General features: G+C 39.1%; 1 protein-coding gene across 1 annotated transcript in view; it reads left to right on the plus strand.

Moving 5' to 3' along the window:
* kcnma1b (potassium large conductance calcium-activated channel, subfamily M, alpha member 1b) overlaps positions 1–26,123 on the plus strand; it is a 195,746-nt gene that overhangs the window by 156,727 nt on the left and 12,896 nt on the right. Inside the window, 6 exon segments of the mRNA XM_079846150.1 lie at positions 654–777; positions 2,902–3,126; positions 3,199–3,391; positions 10,078–10,191; positions 21,938–22,068; positions 22,138–22,332. Of these exon segments, the coding sequence (XP_079702276.1) occupies positions 654–777; positions 2,902–3,126; positions 3,199–3,391; positions 10,078–10,191; positions 21,938–22,068; positions 22,138–22,332 (982 nt within the window).

Genomic DNA, 26,123 nt, shown 5'->3' on the forward strand with positions numbered 1-26,123 from the left:
ACTAGGTCTGTAGTCAGTGTTAATGCAGTCAGACAGTGATACTAAAAGACCAAATTCAATATACACCTTATTGATGATGCATTCTTTATACAGGAAATCAGATGAACACAGAATATTAGTGCAGTTATCTTTTTAAATGTTTCAACTCTGAACCCATGAATGCGCGTCAGGACAGGAAGTGTGTGTTTGTGATGTGGCACAGTTGTGTGTAACCGGTTTGAAGGTGAGCTGATGCCCGTGGTGTGGCGTCTCTGTTCGCCCGCTGACCGTGCGGTTCTGCTGTCACGTGTGCATTAAATTTGATGGACAGAGAGCTGGAGGAAGTGAAGAGAGCCGTCTAGAGCTCAGCTCAGCCTCTAATGGCCTAATGATGGAGGGGAGACAGATTGAAAATAAAGTCACAACAGCCGGCTGCGGCTGACGGATGGGAAAGCTCTCTGACAGCCTGCTGAAACCTTCACCTCTTTAATGGGCAAATCAAACGTCCCTGAGACCCCAGAGCTCCGCCACGGCCCGCTCTCCATCACCACCATCCAATTCATTCCCTACTAATGTCTGATTTAGAAAGACTAAAGCGTGTCATTGATCTTGTACCAAATGGAACACGGCCAATGTTCACTTTCCAATGTTTTTTTGTGGCTTGTGGATTTCAGGCATGACCCGTTGCTGGTCCCAGGACACGATCAGATGGAAACAATGGATGAGAACATAAAGAAATATGATTCTACGGGAATGTTTCACTGGTGTCCATCAAAAGACATAGAGAAGGTCCTCCTGGTAAGAGACAATCGGATCAGTGTTATAGTGGCATATTTTATATTGTATTATAGTATTTATTAGGGGTGTAACGGTACACAAAACTGACGGGTTCGGTACAGCAGTTTTACAAAATTGCTTTTTACCTATTTTTATTAAACAGTGGTTTACTGAAAAAAAAAGTGTCTGTCCTTAAAGTAATTAAATTATAACTAAAAGTTTTGCTGTGTAAACTATATAGGGAGCCCTTACTTGCACATTGATTTTAAAGGTTAACAACAGAGCCCAAACTATTAGCCTAAATTCAGTTGCTATTTATTTTTAGGTATAATAATCAACACTCATAAGCTTCACATAAGGCTGTTTTTGCATACATTTCTAAATCTAATTTCTAAAATTATGTTTTTTCTCCAATTTGTTGTTGAAATATAATCATTTATGCACAGTGAGTGTCATTTTCATGACAGGTTTATTTAAACATACATGAAATAATCAAGACATCACTAACAGGTTCAGTAGAATATAATGAATATAACGGCTAATAAAGGTCATATGTTTAGCGAAAGAGTTGATTTCTCCAGCTGTGGACACTGAAGGACTTCTGACTGAGGTAAATGTGATGCAACATGACATTGTTTACAATCTGTTTTAATATTGACGTCTTTCCGCAGTTGAAACACTGATTGAGCGATTACACCACATATGATACGCTTCAGTGTTAATGTATCCTCGACATACCTTAAGATATTAATTCATGTTTATTCTTTAGGAAGAGATGATCGCGTTCACACGCCTACAGTGATCAGTCGTCACATTAAAGAGCGTCAAAACCGCATTTATCGTTTGAATTTCGTGATAAAATGGACTGAATACTTAATATGTTCGAGTGGGAACTAGGATTGAAGTGTGTTCCTTGCTTAAAACAAGCCGAGTGTGAACTGTTAAAGATTGCATTTGTAACCGTTCGGTACACAAGCGCACCGAACCGAAAGCCCTGTGCCGAAACGGTTCGGTGCGAATACGTGTACCGTTACACCCCTAGTATTTATTAATATTTAAATGGATTGTATTTGTATATTTTCCATTTTAATTTGAGTAATTTTTGTCAGTTTTATACTTTAAAGATGTCAACTTTAACTATTTTAGCTATTTTCAGTTAGTTAAAGGACAACTCCTGTGAAAAATGAACCTAGGGGTAATTAACACATGGTTAACGAGTAGATCGCTCTCTGGGATGTGTTTTCATGAAAATCGAATGTAAAGAGTTTTATCTCTAAAAACAGATTAGCTTATAACGCTAGTATATGCGGCATAGAATAAGTCAAATTAAATCGCTGGTTAATACCACTAACAAGGCTCAAAATAGCCTCACACTAACACGCTAGCATAATGAGGGTCCCTACATGCAAACCGAAGCATTGAGAACTGTGTAAGTGTACAAACAGTTTAATAAGAAGATACTTTATAAAGACAGAACATTACGCGTATACAGACAGCAGCCATCTTGGAAAACAGTCTGGACAAGTCGAGCCACGGTTGAATAATCCGCCATCTCTTTAGTGTGTGTCCTGTGGGAGCGCTAGTCTCTGTTGCGTTCAGTTTTTATTTATTTATTTTCTCTGTTGCGTTCAGTGCTTTCTTCCGGAAACAACGGACCATATGAGATTCCAAGTCACAGTTCATCACTTAGCACAGCGTTCGTGGCTCGACTGTTTTCCAAGATGGCTCCTGTCTGTATTCGCGTAATGTTCTGTCTTTATAAAGTATCTTCTTATTAAACTGTTTGTACACTTACACAGTTCTCAATGCTTCGGTTTGCATGTAGGGACCCTCATTATGCTAGCGTGTTAGTGTGAGGCTATTTTGAGCCTTGTTAGTGGTATTAACTAGCGATTTAATTTGACTTATTCTATGCCGCATATACTAGCGTTATAAGCTAATCTGTTTTTAGAGATAAAACTCTTTACATTCGATTTTCATGAAAACACATCCCAGAGAGCGATCTACTCAGTAACCGTGTGTTAATTACCCCTAGGTTCATTTTTCACAGGAGTTGTCCTTTGATTAATCTCAATGAACATAGTTTTGGTTAATAACAGTGTTTTTTAGTGTTGTTAATCTTATTTGTCTGTTCTTCTCTCTCAGACGCGGAGCGAGGCGGCGATGACCGTTCTGAGCGGTCACGTGGTGGTTTGTATATTTGGGGACGTGAAGTCGGCCCTGATTGGTCTGCGTAACCTGGTGATGCCTCTGAGAGCCAGTAACTTCCACTATCACGAGCTGAAGCCCATCGTGTTCGTGGGCTCTCTGGAGTACCTGAAGAGAGAGTGGGAGACGCTACACAACTTCCCCAAAGTCTCCATCTTACCCGTGAGTGGACGTCTCTCTCTGTTAAACCGATGATCAGCGCTTCAGTGTTTCTGATGCGTGTCACTCGTTCAGGGCACTCCACTGAGCCGGGCCGATCTGAGAGCCGTCAACATCAACTTGTGTGACATGTGCGTCATCCTGTCGGCCAATCAGAACAATATCGACGACGCCTCTCTGCAGGATAAGGAATGTATTCTGGCGTCTCTCAACATCAAGTCCATGCTGTTTGATGACAGTATTGGACTTCTGCAGGCCAACTCTCAAGGTAACGGCAGGACCGGCCCACTGGGACAATGCAAAAAAAATCACTGTTTTCCATTACATATGTACATCAAATACAACTATTATAAAATAGAATTTACTTGAGGTGCAAAATGACTTAAGATAGTGAGTTTTCCAGATGGCGGTGTTGAATGTACCAGATGTGGTTATGATTTAAACAAGAACAAATATCTGACAGTGGAGTTGGATTCAGAGAAAACAAGATCATTTTTCTGACCCCACTGGCTTTCTTATTTGAAGCATAAATTCACTTGATTTTTGTTTTGGAGTCTCCTGCAATGTTTTCATGCATTCAAGCCATAGACTGTAAAAAAAGCATGGAGTAGTGTCCGTGATGTCACTCATAGGATCTGAAGAGCAGTTTTGAAGCATAAAGTTGGGTCGAGCTGGCCGTCGCCATCTTGTCAGCTCGTCACTCCCGGATAACAGAAAATGGGCAAAGAGGCGGGATGTGGGCGGAGCTAAGCTGAGGTGATGACTAACAGACAGCAGACAAACGGCAATCCACCTGTCACTCAAAGTGGCCACGCCCTTAATTATGCAGAACTTTAAGGCTTTATATAATGTAAACGAATGAGTTATAAATAAATTCCCCCCCTCACAGTCGTCATGAAGGGCAAAATTAGCCGTACAGACCAAAAGCAAATGTGTCCCAGACTGTAAACATGTGTTGTTCTGCTGTAAAGTTGGCCATTTTAACATGAGCTCAATGAGATTCTGCTCCTCTAGTGGCCAGTCCATGAACTGCAGTTTAAGTCACTTCAGTATCGGCTTCAAGAGAAACTGCGGGAGGAGCCGCTCGGTTCAAGCCCTTAAACATTGTAATTTTCTCATAATAATGATTGCAGCATCAGCTCTTTTCTCACAGTGTCTGAAACGGTTCAATCAAGGATTCAGTCTCTCTGTCTAAACTTTCGGAGAGCTGCTCTGCCTTGATTGGTCAGATGACTCAAAGTCTGTTTTGATTGGTGGAAAACCAAACGCTCATTTGCATATCTGAATTTCAGCTTCACAGTGTCTCCATGACTCCATCTAAACATTTTCCTTTCCTCCCCCGCTAATGTTCTGTAAAAAGCAGTCTGTACACTGTAAGCGCAATTTCTTCTTGCCGGTCGTCCGCCATGTTTGTTTATTTTAAAGTCACGTTTGATGCGAGAGATTTCACAGAAGGGACTCTGTTGTTTGTGAATGGGATCTGTTAGTGTGTGCTGTGCTTTCCTGGTCACATCGCAGCACTCCACACACTCGAGGAACAACACGGGTAAATCTATGATTTCTTATCGTCATGTTTGTGGTCTCTCACATTTTGAAACTCTTAGAGAGTTTAAAAATCTTTTAGTGTGGCCTCAGCTTTATGCTGTGTTCACACCAAACGCGAATAGAGCGTCTGGAGCGAGTGATTTCCATGTTAAGTCAATGTAAAGACGCGTTGACGCGCGACTGCAGGCCTGCAGCGCAATTGACGCATTTAGCGCAGCGCGGTGGACACGATTTCACCTCATTCGCGCATCCAGTTCGCGCGAAGGACACAAATTGAGTGTCTTGCGTGATATGCACGTAATACGAGTGGTGTTTTTTGTGCATTCATGCGTTTGAAGTGAATTCACATCTGACACCAGAGTTGAAAAATCTGAACTTTGGCGTCAATTTGCGGCGCGTTTACCAATCAGGAGCCAGCTCGCTGCTGTCACGTGGTGATACACTAATATAAGTCAATAGCGGATGAGAAACCCCACATAATTTAAAAATACTACTGTTATTGTGTCACAAAATGTAGTTTTAAGACTTTTTCAGGTGAGAATGTAGTTGTTTAAAGCTCAGATCTGTGGTTTATTTATAAAGAGAGCGCCTATTGGAACATGTGATCAGGGGTGTGTGGATTTGAACATGTGATCTGGTGTGTGTGTGGATTTGAACATGTGATCTGGTGTGTGTGGAGTTGAACATGTGATCTGGTGTGTGTGGAGTTGAACATGTGATCTGGTGTGTGTGGATTTGAACATGTGATCTGGCGTGTGTGGATTTGAACATGTGATCTGGTGTGTGTGGAGTTGAACATGTGATCTGGCGTGTGTGGATTTGAACATGTGATCTGGTGTGTGTGGAGTTGAACATGTGATCTGGCGTGTGTGGATTTGAACATGTGATCTGGTGTGTGTGGAGTTGAACATGTGATCTGGTGTGTGTGGATTTGAACATGTGATCTGGTGTGTGTGGAGTTGAACATGTGATCTGGTGTGTGTGGAGCTGAACATGTGATCTGGTGTGTGTGGAGCTGAACATGTGATCTGGCGTGTGTGGATTTGAACATGTGATCTGGTGTGTGTGGAGTTGAACATGTGATCTGGCGTGTGTGGATTTGAACATGTGATCTGGTGTGTGTGGAGTTGAACATGTGATCTGGTGTGTGTGGATTTGAACATGTGATCTGGTGTGTGTGGAGTTGAACATGTGATCTGGTGTGTGTGGAGCTGAACATGTGATCTGGCGTGTGTGGAGTTGAACATGTGATCTGGTGTGTGTGGAGTTGAACATGTGATCTGGTGTGTGTGGATTTGAACATGTGATCTGGTGTGTGTGGAGTTGAACATGTGATCTGGTGTGTGTGGAGCTGAACATGTGATCTGGTGTGTGTGGAGTTGAACATGTGATCTGGGGTGTGTGGAGTTGAACATGTGATCTGGTGTGTGTGGAGTTGAACATGTGATCTGGGGTGTGTGGAGTTGAACATGTGATCTGGTGTGTGTGGAGTTGAACATGTGATCTGGTGTGTGTGGATTTGAACATGTGATCTGGTGTGTGTGGAGTTGAACATGTGATCTGGTGTGTGTGGAGTTGAACATGTGATCTGGTGTGTGTGGAGTTGAACATGTGATCTGGTGTGTGTGGAGCTGAACATGTGATCTGGTGTGTGTGGAGTTGAACATGTGATCTGGTGTGTGTGTGGAGTTGAACATGTGATCTGGTGTGTGTGGAGTTGAACATGTGATCTGGTGTGTGTGGAGTTGAACATGTGATCTGGGGTGTGTGGAGTTGAACATGTGATCTGGTGTGTGTGGAGTTGAACATGTGATCTGGCGTTTGCGGAGTTGAACATGTGATCTGGTGTGTGTGTGGAGTTGAACATGTGATCTGGTGTGTGTGGAGTTGAACATGTGATCTGGTGTGTGTGTGGAGTTGAACATGTGATCTGGTGTGTGTGGAGCTGAACATGTGATCTGGGGTGTGTGGAGTTGAACATGTGATCTGGTGTGTGTGGAGTTGAACATGTGATCTGGTGTGTGTGGAGTTGAACATGTGATCTGGTGTGTGTGTAGTTGAACATGTGATCTGGTGTGTGTGGAGTTGAACATGTGATCTGGTGTGTGTGGAGTTGAACATGTGATCTGGTGTGTGTGGAGTTGAACATGTGATCTGGTGTGTGTGGAGTTGAACATGTGATCTGGTGTGTGTGGAGCTGAACATGTGATCTGGTGTGTGTGGAGTTGATCATGTGATCTGGTGTGTGTGGAGTTGATCATGTGATCTGGTGTGTGTGGAGCTGAACATGTGATCTGGTGTGTGTGGAGTTGAACATGTGTGTTTTATGTCATATTTAATCTTATTACAGTGATAATCATACATATGCACACTTATTGTCTGAACCACATATTAATGTGTTTAATATTTGTTTTTAAATGTAAGTGAAAAGAGGCATGGCTGTGTTTTATATTTCGTTTGTTATAAATATACATGCAGTGAAGATAATCCAGGTATGCGTTGCCTGAACCACATGTGTGTGGCTATTAATGTTTAATATTTTTTTTATGTAAATGAAAAGGCAGAGTGGTGTTTTATGACATATTTCTTCTGGAGCGCATTAACGCGCATCTATTTTGCTTTAAACACGTCCAATTCGCTGTGGATGCGCGAGTGGATTCAAAATGTTCAAGTGTCCAACTATGTGAATTTGACTCTTTATTCGTGTTCGGTGTGAACGCAGCATTAGGCCGTTAGCATGTTCTCTCTTAATGAGTGTACCACTACTACTCACCAGCAGAGGCGCTAGGGTGCTGGAGTGAGTGGTTTACACACAGGTGAGGGGCAGAGCAAGTCAGATGTGTTGGGCAGAGGAAGCATGGCTCACCTGTGTTAACACAAGCCACTTTGAGTGTTGATTTGGAGACTCAGTAAGGTTTATATGACTTCAGTCACTGTCTGGAGGTCAAAAGAGGATTTCCATTCATGAACTGGGCCATTACTTTGCCTTGTGGATCTCGAGGATGGAAAGGTGTAACTTTTCTTTTCGGGATGTTGGATTCAGATTGGATTTTTATTTTATTTTATTGGAATTATTCTCTGTTCAAGACCACCATCTCCATCTTCACACAACTCTTTTGCATCAATGGACTATATCAGATAAGTGTGGAAGCTCGTTTCTGCTACAAAATAAAACATTTAAAAGATAACTTGGTAACACTTTAGAATAATGGTCATTAGTTAACATTAGTTAATGTATTAACTAACCATGAGCAGTTCATTTACTGTATTTGTTCATCTTTGTTAACGTTAGTTAAAAAAATCCAGCTCTTCATGTTAGTTCACAGTGCATTAATTAATGTTAACAAGTTTTTAATAATGCATTAGTAAATTAACATTAACGAAGATAAAGAAATGCTTTATAAGTGCAGTTCATTATTAGTTCATGTTAACTAATGTCCATTATTCTAAAGTGTTAGGTACCGATAACTTTATATCACACAATTCTCACTATATCTCTCAACTCTTACTTTATATCTCTATTTATATAAAAAGTCAGAATTGCAAGATGTAAACGTTTTAATCTTTTCTGTGGTGGAAACCATAGACTGTAAAAAAATATGGACTTGTTGTCCATGACGTCCCTCATAGGATCTGAAGAGAGAATTCATCTTCCAGAATCTGGCAGTACGTTTTGGGAGTTCATTTTAGTCCATCCTGAAGTCCGTTTTGCAGAGATGGACTAAAAATGAACTCCCAAAACGTACTGCCAGATTCTGGAAGATGAATTCTTCAAACAGTGGTACTAGAGGATGTGGTGCTGGTCCTTCAAGAGTCACTCTCAACCTATCTGTCCATAAAGCCTATAAAAAAACCTTCTTCATGTATTTTACAACACTTCAGCTTGTGATTCTTATCTAGTGGGGGTCATTTTTTAGGATTCTTGACCTAATTTAAAGGGTTAGTTCACTTTTAGATAAACTTTTGCTGATAATTTACTCACCCCCATTCCATCCAAGATGTCCATGTCTTTCCTTCTGCAGTCGAAAAGAAATTAAGTTTTTTGATGAAAACTTTCCAGGATTTTTCTCCATATAATGGACTTCAATGGGCTCCAAACGGTTAAAGGTCCAAATGTCAGTTTCAGTGCAGCTTCAAAGGGCTTTAAACGACACCAGACGATGAATAAGGGTCTTATCTAGACAAACCATCAGTTTCTGTGAGAAACCCAGCAGTATTTATGCTAATATTTTACCTGTTATCAGACGAACGTGATCATCTTTGAGCTCCGCCATAACTTCCGCTAAGTGAGGTCAAATACGAGCGTGGTCATAGATATATATCGATCGTAGATGCCTCATTCTACTGATCCGTGCATGCGCTAATGAGGAATCTACGTATACATCTAGGACCAGGCTCGTATTTTGACCTCACTTAGTGGAAGTTATGGCTGAGCTCAGAGATGATCACGTTCGTCTGTTAACAGGTAAAATATTAGCATAAATACTGCTGGGTTTCTCTCAGAAACTGATGGTTTCGCTAGATAAGACCCTTATTCATCATCTGGTGTCGTTTAAAGCCCTTTGAAGCTGCACTGAAACTGTCATTTGGACCTTGAACCGTTTGGAGCCCATTGAAGTCCATTATATGAAGAAAAATCCTGGAATGTTTTCATCAAAAAACTTAATTCCTTTTCGACTTTAGAAAGAAAGACATGAACATCTTGGATGACATGGGGGTGAGTAAATTATCAGCAAAAGTTGATTTAAAAGTGAACTAATCCTTTAAGTCTCTGAGATCCTGACACCTTCACTTCTGGAGACTCCAGGTAGGTTCAGCTCTGGAAAATGGTGGCGCTGGAGACTAAAGGGTTCCTGATGGTTTCACACTTAATTCTTCACCTTAATTCTTATGCAGTTAACAGGTGTCTTTTCTCCGCCACCTGTTTTTGTCAGATCCTGCTGACCCAACGAGCATTTCACTGTCCAATGGTCATGCCTTAACTGCAATGTCTAGTATTGCATTAGTATTGCATCCTTCTCATGGGCATTTAATACTTTTTGCCTTTTCAGTCTGAGTTAAATCTCTTTTTTGGTTCAATTAATCTGTAAAAGAAAACATGCCTAATAATTCTGCACACTTGAATATAAGGTGATTTTCATTTCCAGCCTTCATGAACAATTATATATCACTTATACATTATTAAATACTAAATTAATAGTAGTTATTAGGATTACTGTGGTTTGAAATTGGTCAAATGTGCCTGAAAAAAAAAAATCAACGTGCCTAATAATTCTGCACACAGTGTAAATGCATGGGCTACATAAGGTCTATAGGTTGAGCAGGAAGTGAGACTGGAATTACTGGCGACTCGTGTTAGGCAGTTCAGAATCCTATAATAACGATAACTCTCTTCTGTTCCTGCTCCAGGCTTCACTCCTCCTGGGATGGATCGCTCCTCTCCGGAGAACAGTCCTGTCCACGGTCTGGTCCGGCAGGCGTCCATAACCACAGGAGCAAACATTCCCATCATCACTGAGCTCGGTGAGACACACTTCTTCTCCGCGAGGAGCCTTTAAATTCAGCAAAAGTGCCATTTATAACGTTACAAAAGATTCTATTTCAGATAAATGCTTTTGAACTTTCTGTTCATCAAAGAATCCTGAGAAACAAAATGTGGCAGTTTTCAACACTGATAATAATCATAAATGTGTGTTGATCATCAGATCCTCATATGAGAATGATTAGTGAAGGGTCATGTGACACTGAAGACTGGAGTAATGATGCTGAAGATCACAGGAATAAATGACACTTTACTGTATATTCACATAGACAACAGATGATTTACATTATAATAATATTTCACAATTTTAACTGTATTTTTGCAGCTTTGGTGAGCAGAAGAGACTTTTATCTAAGGCCAGAATCATTAATTATGAGACAAATCTTGACTTTTATCCTCATTATTTTGAATTATGACACACTTATTCGAAATTATGACAGTCGAAATTGACGTAATAATTTCAATTAATTTCGATTCGAGTCATAATTTCGACTTCGTATGTCATTTTTTTTCTTCTTTTTAAGTGGTAATTTTGACTTTTTGTGTCATAATTTCTACTTATATGATAATCATGTCTTTAGTCTGGAAGGTCATGTGACACTGAAGACTGGAGTAATGATGATAAATTCAGTTTTGACCATAGGAATAAATCACAATTTACTATATATTCACATAGAGAACACTTATTTTAAATAGTAAAAATATTTCACTATTTTATATCAAATAAATGCAGCATGTTTCCAAATGCTAAAAAAACTCTCTAACACTTACTAAAATTAACTAACAATGAGCCATACATTTGTTACAGGATTTATTAATCTTTGTTAAAGCTGCAGTCTGTAACTTTTTTTTTTTGTTGGTTAAAAATGATCCAGAATCAAACTGAGCAAGTACATAACCATACATGTGTGTGTGTGTCATTACGTGACGTCTGTGTAAATGAAGGAGGAGTCTATCGCATGTGAGGATGCTGCAGGTGGCGGATCATTTATAGCCTTTTCCCACAGCAGCTGGAATTATTAAACATCATTTTGATGGTGGATTGTAATCCAGAAAGTCCAAACGACATCATGTGTGACAACTGGAGATTCACCCGTAGTCAAAAGCTAAAGATTAGAAACTGAAATCTACAGGTTATGCTAAAATACACACTAAATACAGTCACGCAATACGGATGTTAAAGGGATAGTTCACCCAAAAACTAAATGTTTATGTTGATCTGCTCACCCCCAGGGCATCAGAGATCTAGGTGTGTTTGTTTCTTCAGTAGAAAACAAATGAAGATTTTTAACAGTGTGATAGTCGTATAATGATGTCAATGGGGATATTTTAGCGTATGAGAGCAATGAGAGTAAAAACACAGACATATTAATCCATATTAAACCCTGCGGCTCGTGGCGACACACTGATGTCTTAAGACACATTTTTTTTTTTTTTTTTAACCTCTTATCAGACGAATGTCATCTAGTTTTCCCAGCGCCATAACTTCCGGCGAATAAGGTCAAAATACTGGCACAATCAAAGATTTATAAACGTAGATGCCTCATTCGACCGATCCGCGCAGGCACTAATGAGGCATCTATGTATATATCTATGATCGCGCCGGTATTTTGACCTTATTCGCCGGAAGTGATGGCGCGGGGACGGCTGATGCAGAGCCATAGAAAAAAATGTATACATTTTTAAATATGGATATTTTTCTTACACAAACGCGTCGATTTGCTTCAGAAGGCCTTTATTAACACCCCAGAGTCGTGTGGAGCAGTTATATGATGGACAGATGCACTTTTTACATTTACATTTAGTCATTTAGCAGACGCTTTTATCCAAAGCGACTTACAAATGAGAGCAAAAGAAGCAACTAGAACAGTCAAGGGCAACAGTATGCAAGTGCTGTAGCAAGTCTCAGTTAATCTAGCTCAGAACACACAGGACAGGTTAAAAAATTTTTTTTTTTTATAAATTAGACAGACAGAAAATGAATAGAATGATAAGTGCTATTCTTGATTGGTCAGGTGCTGCTGGAAGAGATGCGTCTTTAGGTGTTTTTTGAAAATGGCTACAGACTCAGCCGCACAAATTGAGATCGGCAGGTCATTCCATCAGGTGGGAACGGTCCAGGAAAAGCTCGGTGAGAGCGATTTCATGCCTCTCTATGGCACCACAAGGCCTCGTTCACTAGCAGAACGTAAGTTCCTGGAGGGTGTGTAAGTCTGAACGAGCGAGTTTAGGTATATTGGTGCAGAGCCAGTGGATGCTTTGAAGGCGAGCACCAGTGCCTTGAATTTGATGCGAGCAGCTATTGGCAGCCAGTGCAGACTTTGAAGTCCATAAAAAAGACTTTTTTTATGGACTTCAAAAACAGAGCAACTATTACTGCTATTATAAAGCTTGGATTAGCCTGGACTTTTGTAATATAACTCCGATTTTATTCGTCTGACAGAAGAATGTCATACACACCTCGGATGACTTGAGGAGGAGTAAATCATGGGCTAATTTTCATTTTTGGGTGAACTATCCCTTTAACATTAACATTATGAGAATAAAGTATAACAATAATAATCTTTTGCAGTTTGATATGAAATGAGCGAAGGGATCGTTAGGTTTAATCATAGTTGGTCGCGCAATTTTATTGTTTAAAAAAAGTTACTTGTTCAGATGACATTTTCCGCTGAAAATCCTTATTTTGGTTGCACTTCCAAGACGTAGAATCTGTGATTCTGAAGTACAGTACACACACCGGTCAGCAACACACACTCCTCAAAACATGAGATTCATCCACGCCAGAGCCGGAGGCAGAAACAAATCAATGGACGGGCATTTAATATTCTTGGGGGGGCCTAATTATGACATCCAATACATTTTTCTATAGGACAACAACCAACTATTGCTACAACAGTTTCACGGCGATTTCAATATCCTAACTACAATTAGCCTATTGCCCACTCATATTTCGGTTACTGAAGATATCATGTTACAGTTATAGCCTTGGTCTGCATTGTTCCGTGAACACAGCATGCTATAAGCCAACTTCCTAATAACAGCTTAATAGTCACAAATCTCAAGTTAAGTATTAAATCAACCATGCATAATCAACTACGACACACTCACACACATATAGCATATCAGTAGCTGCGTTTCCATTACAGATTTGCGCAGCTGTTTTGCGCCATTATCTAAATATCGATAAAAAACTATTTCGAAATATTTTCAATTCGCAATTTCAATTTGCGCAATTTGAAGGGTAATGTAAACACGGCTAGTGTCAAATGCATAATTTACACCACAGCTGGTGCAACTTAAGAAGAGTAATAAAACCAACTGCCCTACTCACGTTCTTAATACAGCTGAAGTCGACGTTTTTGGGAGTGGAATCTCATAAAAAAAAAAAACCATAGCTTGGATCATGACTGGTGCTGCTAGCCGAGGCTCCACCACCTTCTGTCGTTGTAGCAGGTGTTTCAGGCGCCACAGGTGTCAGTTTCTTCCCTCCAGAAGCTGACGATTTGAAAAAGCTTCGTATATCCATATTTTAATATTTTCACTTTCACGATTAATTTACATTTAACCTGGCTAGCTAGCTTAGGCAAAACCGAGCGCACATCACTTCGCTATAACTTTACCGAGATGCTGCCGTTAGAGGGTCAGCGGGAAACCCCTTTTTTGTAAACAATCAGTCAAACTTCGCGGGTGTTTTTTTAAATAAGATTATGAGTCAAATATTACACTTAAATACACACATCAATAAATATATAAATACTACACGTAAATTATTATTATTTTTTAAATAATTTTTAAATATAAATTTGATGGAGGGGGGGCACAGGAGCTCTGTGGGCGGGCCCGGCCCCCTAAGGCCCGCCCATAGCGCCGGGAGTGATCCGCGCTGAAGCCTTGTTTATACTTTCGCCTCCGCCGACTGCGTTTGCTCTTTGAAACGACTGAGGGCGACTCGGAGTCATTGTTCTATAAACCATCAGGAAAGAAGTGGGCTAATGTACACAGGTGACGATATTAATTTTAGTACACTTCACCGAAAACCACACTACAAAAGAATCATGTAAAACTCAGTAAACCTTGAGATTATTACTCAATTACAACAAAATGTATGCACACAAGTATACAACTAAAATAACCATCTCTTAGATATTTCCTAATTTCACTAAACATTTTCATTTAGTTTTTGTGAACATTCTTATTAGGCCTGCGCAATATATCGAAATTATCGGAATATCGCAAATGTACATATCGCAAGGGCACGCAATATCTGAATGATTTAAATAGGCTACTTCAACATTGTGAAAAGTGTATGTTTTAGGTCGATGCACACAGCAGAGAATAGACTGAGCACATGACTGTTACTTATGTGACTTGCTTGACGTGAAAAAGAGTTATTAAATGCAATAACTTGCGAAAAACAACTCCTTGCAGTCTCGTGCTGTCTGACACACACACCGAAACGTGCGCACAAGCCGTTCTTTTTCCGTGTCTTGTTACACACTCGAACTGTCAAATACACACACAGTTATGTCAAATGTCTGTCTTGATGAGTATTCATGTCAACACAGTCGGTTATGCTTTAAGTGAAAGATATCAGTTGGGGAAAGAAATAGATTTTACACACTTAAAGCAGTATCGCATTATTTAACAAGGATATCGCATATTTCTTCAATATCGCACAGCCCTAATTCTTATTAAAGATGCAGCTTTATTTTCAATAAAAGGGCTTATTTATGCTTTTCTATTCTCATTTTGTAAATATAAGCAACTCATTTGTATGGCAAACTGGCGGCCGGTGTGATGAGACGTCATGCTCGGCTAGATTCGCCTCAAACTCGTGCATCTTCAGATGCGGATCCACGCCAAAAGTTACTTAAAAATATGCTGCACACCGCCACACAAAATGGGGTCTCGCACAGCCGCCCACTTCGCGATGATGCCATTTTTGCGTCGAGTATATAAACAAGGCTTGAGGAGCCGCCAATGCACAACTCACATAATGATGATAATTCAACAAATAACTGCAATTACAGGTTTCAAACAGAGATGGCGACAGAGGCAAAACTTACAGACTACAGCTTTAATTATAGTTAAAGGCAGAGGTGGACAGTAACGAAGTACATTTACTTGAGTACTGTACTTAAGTACACTTTTTGAGTATCTGTACTTTACTTAAGTATTCTTTTTTTAGGGAAAATTTTACTTTAACTTCACTACATTTGAAAGACAAATATCGTACTTTTTACTCCACTACATTTCTATCAAGGTTCTCAAAGTCATAAGTCGTTTCTGTAGCAGCTTTGCAAGTCAGTGGATGATTTTTTTCTTCTTCTTTAAAAGTGTTTTTTTTTTGTTTTTTGCAAAATGTAAATGTATGGGAGAAAGAGAAGCATAGACATATGGATGAATCTGAAAAAGCATGATGAAAGAGCTCAGTTCAGTCTGTTTTTTGTTGTGCCTCTGAGATACCAGAGCATGAATACTGAATAGAGCTTTCTTTTGTGTGTGTTTTTCGCACTTAAACAGACCAATACACACAAAATGTCAATTTTCATTTTGGAAAGTATTCACTTAAACAAAGTTATGTCTTAAGTGAACGTAAACAGTTGGGGGAATATCGGATCTGTATCAGTGTGTAGGATTTGTGCATTCTGCCTTAAAGTGACAGCAGCTTTGTAAAAAGCTTTGTAACTTTTAAGTATTTAAATTAGTTTAAGGTGGTCGCATGGAGCATCACTGACTGGCTTAAACCACCATGGCATAGTGTGCATTTATACAACAATGCAACAATAATCAATGCATTGACATAAAAAAGGAAATCTACTTTTGATACTTAAGTATTTTTAAAAGCAAGTACTTCTGTACTTTTACTTAAGTAAACATAGTTCTTAACAACTTTCACTTGTAACAGAGTAATATTTGACCAGTGGTACTTTTACTTTTACTCGAGTAATGGAGTTGTGTACTTTGTCCACCTCTGGTTAAAGGTGCACTATGTAATTTCTCCGTCCGCTAGAGGTCGTCTATTCAAAACAAAGGCGTAGTTTGATGACGCCTCGTTTGAGCGCAGACTCTTGGGACATGTGGTATTTAGCTCACAACCGGTTAAAGAATCGGGCAGAAATCATGTTGATGGATGTTTTTTTCCCGGTTCATTGGTTAAAATAGCATCTCACGATTTCCAAATAGTTGGAAACATTTGGGATATTGTAAGTACTCAACTGAACAAAATATAAAACACTGGCCTAGTGGTGTTTGGATATTTTACTGCAAAAATGTTACATAGTGCACCTTTAATAAAAAAGTTTGTGTTCGTTCAGGTCCATTAAATAATATTAACATGAACTAACAATGCATTTATTAATATCAGTTGATGTTAAATGGGAACCTGGGCAGTTTTAGTAAGGTGTGGTTTTGGTAAGTTGCTAAAGTCCTTGTGAAGCGAGTTTCTGGTAACGCTGCTATGGTAACCGGTTGTTTTATGCTGATAGCTAAAACAGACAAGTTGCTGCCCCTGGTTTCTCTGAGCCAGGACAAGAGCAGCGGAAACAACATCCCCATGATAACTGAGCTGGGTAAGACCCGCTGACGGGCGGCTCACCTGAAAGACACGCTTGATTTCTCATCCTCTGGACTTCATTCCTTTAGTTTCGTCAGTGCTTCAGCTTTTCTTTCGAGGCTCTGTTGCTTTATGAGGGTGTTGGCATGAGCGCTGTGTGTGACTGTCGCATGCTGTGACTCCTGTGTGCTTTTGTGTGGTCAAACTGGGAATGAATCGTCTTTTAAAAAGAATGGGTCATTCTGTTTCTGAGTCTCAGACAGGAAACGCATGAGTTCAGGGTCCAAAATGAACTTCCTGCCACTTCTGCCAAAGAATTGACAATATTTTCTGGCCATAAATGTTTATTTTTATTTTTATTACTGACCATGAAACTGCATTTAGCATAGTTTTTTAAATATTATATTATATATCCCTCAGGTGCTCTTCGGTCATTACGTTTTGGTAAAGGTTTTGGCACTTACTATTGGAACACGCACAAAAAAAATCATAGACATGATTAAAAAACGTTAAATGGTCCTGGAAAAAAAAGTCACACGTACTCATTGTGGTCAAAAAAGTGTGTATTGGAAATTAATGGGAGACAGATTTCATTAAGTGGAAACTTTTGGTACTGCGCCTAACAAAATCTCAAATTTGGAACACAACTTTAGATTTATGGTCTCGATTTTCTTGCAGTTTTAGAAAATCTATATTTCATATAAAAATTTTAAATGGTATGTTTGAGCATTTTTTTTTTTTTTATGCATTTGGCAGACGCTTTTATCCAAAGCGACTTGCATTGCATTCAAGGTACACATTTTTACATTTTGTCAATTCTTGCTTTCCCTGGGAATCGAACCCATGACCTTGGCATTGCTAGCGCCATGCTCTACTGTTTGAGCTATAGGAAAACTCAAACAGCTTTCCATAACAATAAACGTAAAATTCTGTAATTATGTCCACTTAAAAAAAATCTCTTCAGCAATAATTCGCCAAGTGTCGTCTTTGAGAAGAGATCAAACTTCAGTCTGTGCTCCAAAACATTCAACATTTACCAGTTTAAGATGGAAATGTCATTTTCAGGTCCATGATCAAAAAGTGAATCATTTGATCATAAATACAGCGTAAATAAATATAATTTAGTACCATAAAATGCCCTAAAATACAAAATATTAAATAAAAAACTAAAATATACAACTTTTCATAAAAATCACAAAGAGCACCAGAGGGAGTACATACATACATACATAGACGCATAAATACACACATACACGCATAAATACACACATAAATACACACATAGACGCATAAATACACACATACACGCATAAATACACACATACACGCATAAATACACGCATAAATACACACATACACGCATAAATACACACATACACGCATAAATACACACATACACGCATAAATACACACATACACGCATAAATACACACATAAATACACACATAAATACACATACACGCATAAATACACACAAATACACACATACACGCATAAATACACACATACACGCATAAATACACACATACACGCATAAATACACACATACACGCATAAATACACACATAAACGCATAACTACACACATACACGCATAAATACACACATACACGCATAAATACACGCATAAATACACACATACACGCATAACTACACACATACACGCATAAATACACACATAAATACACACATACACGCATAAATACACGCATAACTACACACATACACGCATAAATACACACATAAATACACACATACACGCATAAATACACACATAAATACACACATACACGCATACATACACGCATAAATACACACATAAATACACACATACACGCATAAATACACACATAAATACACACATACACGCATAAATACACACATACACGCATAAATACACACATACACGCATAAATACACACATACACGCATAAATACACACATACACGCATAAATACACACATAAATACACACATACACGCATAAATACACACATACACGCATAAATACACACATACACGCATAAATACACACAAATACACACATACACGCATAAATACACACATACACGCATAAATACACACATACACGCATAAATACACACATAAATACACACATACACGCATAAATACACACATAAATACACACATACACGCATAAATACACACATAAATACACACATACACGCATAAATACACACATACACGCATAAATACACACATACACGCATAAATACACACATACACGCATAAATACACGCATAAATACACACATACACGCATAACTACACACATACACGCATAAATACACACATAAATACACACATACACGCATAAATACACACATACACACATAAATACACACATACACGCATAAATACACGCATAAATACACACATACACGCATAACTACACACATACACGCATAAATACACACATACACGCATAACTACACACATACACGCATAAATACACACATACACGCATAAATACACGCATAAATACACACATACACGCATAACTACACACATACACGCATAAATACACACATAAATACACACATACACGCATAAATACACGCATAACTACACACATACACGCATAAATACACACATAAATACACACATACACGCATAAATACACACATAAATACACACACACACGCATAAATACACACATAAATACACACATACACGCATAAATACACACATAAATACACACATACACGCATAAATACACACATAAATACACACATACACGCATAAATACACACATAAATACACACATACACGCATAACTACACACATACACGCATAAATACACACATACACGCATAAATACACGCATACACGCATAACTACACACATACACGCATAAATACACACATAAATACACACATACACGCATAAATACACGCATAACTACACACATACACGCATAAATACACACATAAATACACACATACACGCATAAATACACACATAAATACACACATACACGCATACATACACGCATAAATACACACATAAATACACACATACACGCATAAATACACACATAAATACACACATACACGCATAAATACACACATACACGCATAAATACACACATAAATACACACATACACGCATAAATACACACATACACGCATAAATACACACATAAATACACACATACACGCATAAATACACACATACACGCATAAATACACACATACACGCATAAATACACACAAATACACACATACACGCATAAATACACACATACACGCATAAATACACACATACACGCATAAATACACACATAAATACACACATACACGCATAAATACACACATAAATACACACATACACGCATAAATACACACATAAATACACACATACACGCATAAATACACACATACACGCATAAATACACACATACACGCATAAATACACGCATAAATACACACATAAATACACACATACACGCATACATACACGCATAAATACACACATAAATACACACATACACGCATAACTACACACATACACGCATAAATACACACATACACGCATAAATACACGCATACACGCATAACTACACACATACACGCATAAATACACACATAAATACACACATACACGCATAAATACACGCATAACTACACACATACACGCATAAATACACACATAAATACACACATACACGCATAAATACACACATAAATACACACATACACGCATACATACACGCATAAATACACACATAAATACACACATACACGCATAAATACACACATAAATACACACATACACGCATAAATACACACATACACGCATAAATACACACATAAATACACACATACACGCATAAATACACACATACACGCATAAATACACACATAAATACACACATACACGCATAAATACACACATACACGCATAAATACACACATACACGCATAAATACACACAAATACACACATACACGCATAAATACACACATACACGCATAAATACACACATACACGCATAAATACACACATAAATACACACATACACGCATAAATACACACATAAATACACACATACACGCATAAATACACACATAAATACACACATACACGCATAAATACACACATACACGCATAAATACACACATACACGCATAAATACACGCATAAATACACACATACACGCATAACTACACACATACACGCATAAATACACACATAAATACACACATACACGCATAAATACACACAAATACACACATAAATACACACATACACGCATAAATACACGCATAAATACACACATACACGCATAACTACACACATACACGCATAAATACACACATACACGCATAACTACACACATACACGCATAAATACACACATACACGCATAAATACACGCATAAATACACACATACACGCATAACTACACACATACACGCATAAATACACACATAAATACACACATACACGCATAAATACACGCATAACTACACACATACACGCATAAATACACACATAAATACACACATACACGCATAAATACACACATAAATACACACATACACGCATAAATACACACATAAATACACACATACACGCATAAATACACACATAAATACACACATACACGCATAAATACACACATACACGCATAAATACACGCATATATACATAAATGCATGCATACGTGTGTGTGTATATATATATATACATATATATAATATATATATATATATATGCATAAATACATACATACATACATATATGCATAAATACATACACACATATATATATATATATATATATATATACACACATACATGCATAAATACATACAGTCTAAAATTTCTGACTTGTAACTGGAAAAGTAATGAGAATGAATTAATCTTTGAGCAATGTATTTTAAATGTTTTTCTCTTAGTTTAATTTTGTGGTGAAACATGACTCATGATCACTTATTTTCGGCAGGTTTTATTAGACTCTAGAAAGGATTCATAATTTCCTTTTAATGCTGTTGTTCTTCTAATAACGTTCCAGGCAGGTTACTCTAAAAAGTGTTCATTTTTGACCCTGAGCTGTCCTGTTATTTCCTGTGAATATTCTTGAATAATAATAAATAATTACATTCCTAACAATCAGTGTGTGTGTGTGTGTGTGTGTGTGTGTGCAGTGAACGACTCAAACGTGCAGTTTCTGGACCAGGATGATGACGACGACCCCGACACGGAGCTGTATCTCACACAACCCTTCGCCTGTGGGACGGCGTTTGCTGTCAGTGTGTTGGATTCCCTGATGAGTGCTGTGAGTCTCACTCAAACACCGGACGTCCCTCGGCCTCCAGCGCCTCTAATGCCTGTGTCTTTCTCTCAGACGTACTTCAATGATAACATTCTGACTCTGATCCGGACGCTGGTGACCGGCGGCGCCACGCCAGAGCTGGAGGGTTTGCTGGCGGAGGAAAACGCTCTCCGTGGCGGATACAGCACCCCACAGACCCTGGCCAACAGAGACCGCTGCCGCGTGGCCCAGCTGGCGCTCTACGACGGGCCCTTCGCAGATCTGGGGGTGAGGCGTTCATGACGGGCCTTCTTCTTCTTCTTCTTCTTCTTCTTCTGCTCGAGTCTATGGCAGCCCATAGAAACGCCTGCGGGAACGTTATGAGGTTTGGCACACGGATAGAGCAGGGCTCGCAACATTTCAAAATGCCTGGTAGCCTTTCGGGCAGGTACTCTTGAGATTTTGGTAGCCCGAAAAGAATTTAACTAGCCCAAATGAAAAAAAGAGCATTTTAATGTAGAAAATTGGACTGGAGTCGAAATATCAATCAAAAACTAATTTAACTGAAATGTCTATCCTTTTTGGATCAGCAGAACTGAAATACTGGTGTAAATCCATGCGCCCCACACACACACACGTTTGTTTTTGTGAAATGTGAGGACATTCCATAGGCGTAATGGTTTTTAAACCGTACAAAGTGTATTTTCTATCCCCTTACACTGCCCCTGCCCCTAAACCTACCCATCTCTCACACACACTGCCCCTACCCCTAAACCTACCCATCACACACACACACACACACACACACACACACACACACACACACACACACACTGCCCCTACCCCTAAACCTACCCACCACACAGACACACACACACACACACACACACACACACTGCCCCTACCCCTAAACCTACCCATCACACACACACACACACACACACACACTGCCCCTACCCCTAAACCTACCCATCACACACACACACACACACACACACACACACACACACACACACACACACACACACACACACACACACACACACACACACACAGCCCCTACCCCTAAACCTACCCATCACACACACTGCCCCTACCCCTAAACCTACCCATCTCACACACACACACACACTGCCCCTAAACCTACCCATCACACACACACACACACACACACACACACACACACACACACACACACACACACACACACACACACACACACACTGCCCCTACCCCTAAACCTACCCATCTCACACACACACACACACACAGCCCCTAAACCTACCCATCTCACACACACACACAGCCCCTAAACCTACCCATCTCACACACACACACACACACACACAGCCCCTAAACCTACCCATCACACACACACACACACACACACACACACACACTGCCCCTAAACCTACCCCATCACAGGAGACTGTGCAGTTCACTTTCTGTGAAAAAAAACCTCATTCTGTGATTTATAAGCATTTTGAAAAGTGAGGACATGGGGAACGTCCTCATATTTCACCCTCTTTTTGTCATACCCATGTCATTATACACATTTGTGTCCTGATATTTCACAAAAACATGCCCACACACACACACACACACACACACACACACACGTTCAACCCAAGCTAAGACTGTATATAGGCTTTATTAGTTTACTGTCATTTATACTACGGGGCTGTTGAATGCTTGAATGTGATTGGCTGATGAACGTTCTGAGGTGTGCAATTATTTTCTGGGAAACGCACAGCGAACGTAGTTCCAGGCAGGTTTTGACCGCATTACAGTTCCATATCACTCCGCCAAATGATTTCAGTTATTTCAAATGTCTTTACAGCCTACAACAGCAAATAACCAAAACCCACAAATAAATATAGTAAACAATAAGATAAAAAGGACCAATTATTTCCATGTTGTATTTCCACAAAATTACGTTTAAAGCTACACTGTGTAACTTTTTTAGTTTATTCTTAGCTAAAAACACTTTGAAAAAAATATGTGCTCATTAATGTATATTTACTTTTTTCAAGTAATAAAGTATTCTCGTAAGTTTATAATATGCCATTGTAAATACATACGGGTGAGGGTTCGAATGCGGGTCGCCATGTTGCTCCTCCATCTTGAAAGTACATTAGCCAAAGAGGGACATACCCGTAAATTCAAGCTTGGCTTTGGCGTTTTAACACTCGATGGCACCGTGTCCAATGTGGACGAGGTCAAGCTGGAATTCATGTTAATCTTGGACTAAATCGGCCACCGTAGGAGTTAAAACGAAATCGGAATTGAGAGGAACAGAAACTAATATTCACAGGATGTCATAAACCTTTTCACCACTAGATGGGGGAAAATATCACACAGTGTAGCTTTAATTATGTAAGAAACGCACATTACTCTCGTTCTCCCGCTCAAACTCGGACACACTCGCACAGAAACGTCATGCCAGCGCTGCTCTGACCATTTTATCAGTAATATAGTTACGCAAACTTAAAAGCAACATGACATTTCTCACTAGCGAGGTAACGTTAATAAAGGCCCTGTTCTTACAGTTCCGTATTAGTTTATGCTGTTGAAAGAGATGCAGGCTCTCTCTCTAATAACTCGCTGCATTAGGCTTCCATAAGAAAGCCAGAACTTTCCCTATCTGATCTTTTTTTTTTTTTTTTTTTCAAGAAATATCTGCGTACACACCAGAGCATGAAAATGGCTCAAAACGATGTAGTATACATGCCAGGCCAGTGTGTGGCGCTGTAATTCTGCCACAGAAATACACTAAAAACGGAGAAGAAGAGTTGTGGCTAGAAGGGGTACGGCAACAGTCGGAGGTGAGGTAAAATCTCACAATAAAATAACAATAAATAAATGTGCTACTTACCAGATGTGTTTTATTAACGCATACACACCTACCCCAACCCTAAACCTACCCTAAAAGAGCCGTGGGATGAGACGCGCAAGAAATAGTCCTACTCACAATAGCGATTTCAAGTTTGTCACATACACAATTATACAGAGCATTTATAACCAGCAGTGAATGAAAGTCAGGTCCGCTCCATGGACAGTGCCATATTAAAGCTACACTGTGTGATATTTTCCCCCATCTAGTGGTGAACTTGTATATGACCATCCAGTGAATTTTAGTTTCTGTTCTGTTCAATTCCGATTTCGTTTTAACTCCTACGGTGGCCGATTTAGTCCAAGATTAATATGGCTTCCAGTTCGACCTCGTCCACATTCGACACGGTGCCTGATATTCTGTGCGCAGTGGGATGGTTGGAACTCAACTGGCCTAATTATTCGGCTAGAAAGAACTGCAGCTAATCCAGAGTGAACTTTGATGATAGTAATGTTTATTCAGTCATCCAATTGCAAGGCATAAACAGGTTTGCATGGATATGTACATAAATGTGGTTTCTGTGAGAGAACAAATTAGGATGGTAAATATACATGATAATGACATGACAGAATATACACAGTTAAGAACTGTATAACTATACTTATAAGTTACATTTGTATAATGTAACCGTAAACCAGAGCTTATTGTACCACATATAGGCGCTAAATGCAGCTGCATTAAAAGGAGCGGAGCTGCCGCTGCTAACAAACGGTGTCCGGTTACAAAAGTGTGTGCGCAGGTTTAGCTCTGTATAACAAGTGTTAATATGCCGATCAGACATGATACATATTTCCATCAACATACATTACAAGCAAATATTTTCTATAAACGAATAAACATTGTTAATAACTGAATGATTATTCAAATAGGTGAGCATTACGCTATTGTATGTTGACACAAAAATACTTCTGAGGTAACATCAACTGAATTACGCGATGACACACTCTGAAACACATCCACAATGACAATAACTATTATTACTTACGGAGTTATTAACGCACAGAAATACCACACAAGGAAAAACAGACTTTTGAGGAATAAACAAGCCAGGAAAACTCCGTATAACTCTGTTACTGGAGCTGCTGAGATGAAAACTCTCTGCGCATGCACCAGACAAGTCTGAACAAGTTGACGCGCACAGTGTTAAAACCGGTTAAAACGCGAAAGGCGAAGCTTGAATTTACGG

Source organism: Gobio gobio (assembly GCF_949357685.1).
Source record: "Gobio gobio genome assembly, chromosome: 20".
Taxonomy (NCBI): domain Eukaryota; kingdom Metazoa; phylum Chordata; class Actinopteri; order Cypriniformes; family Gobionidae; genus Gobio; species Gobio gobio.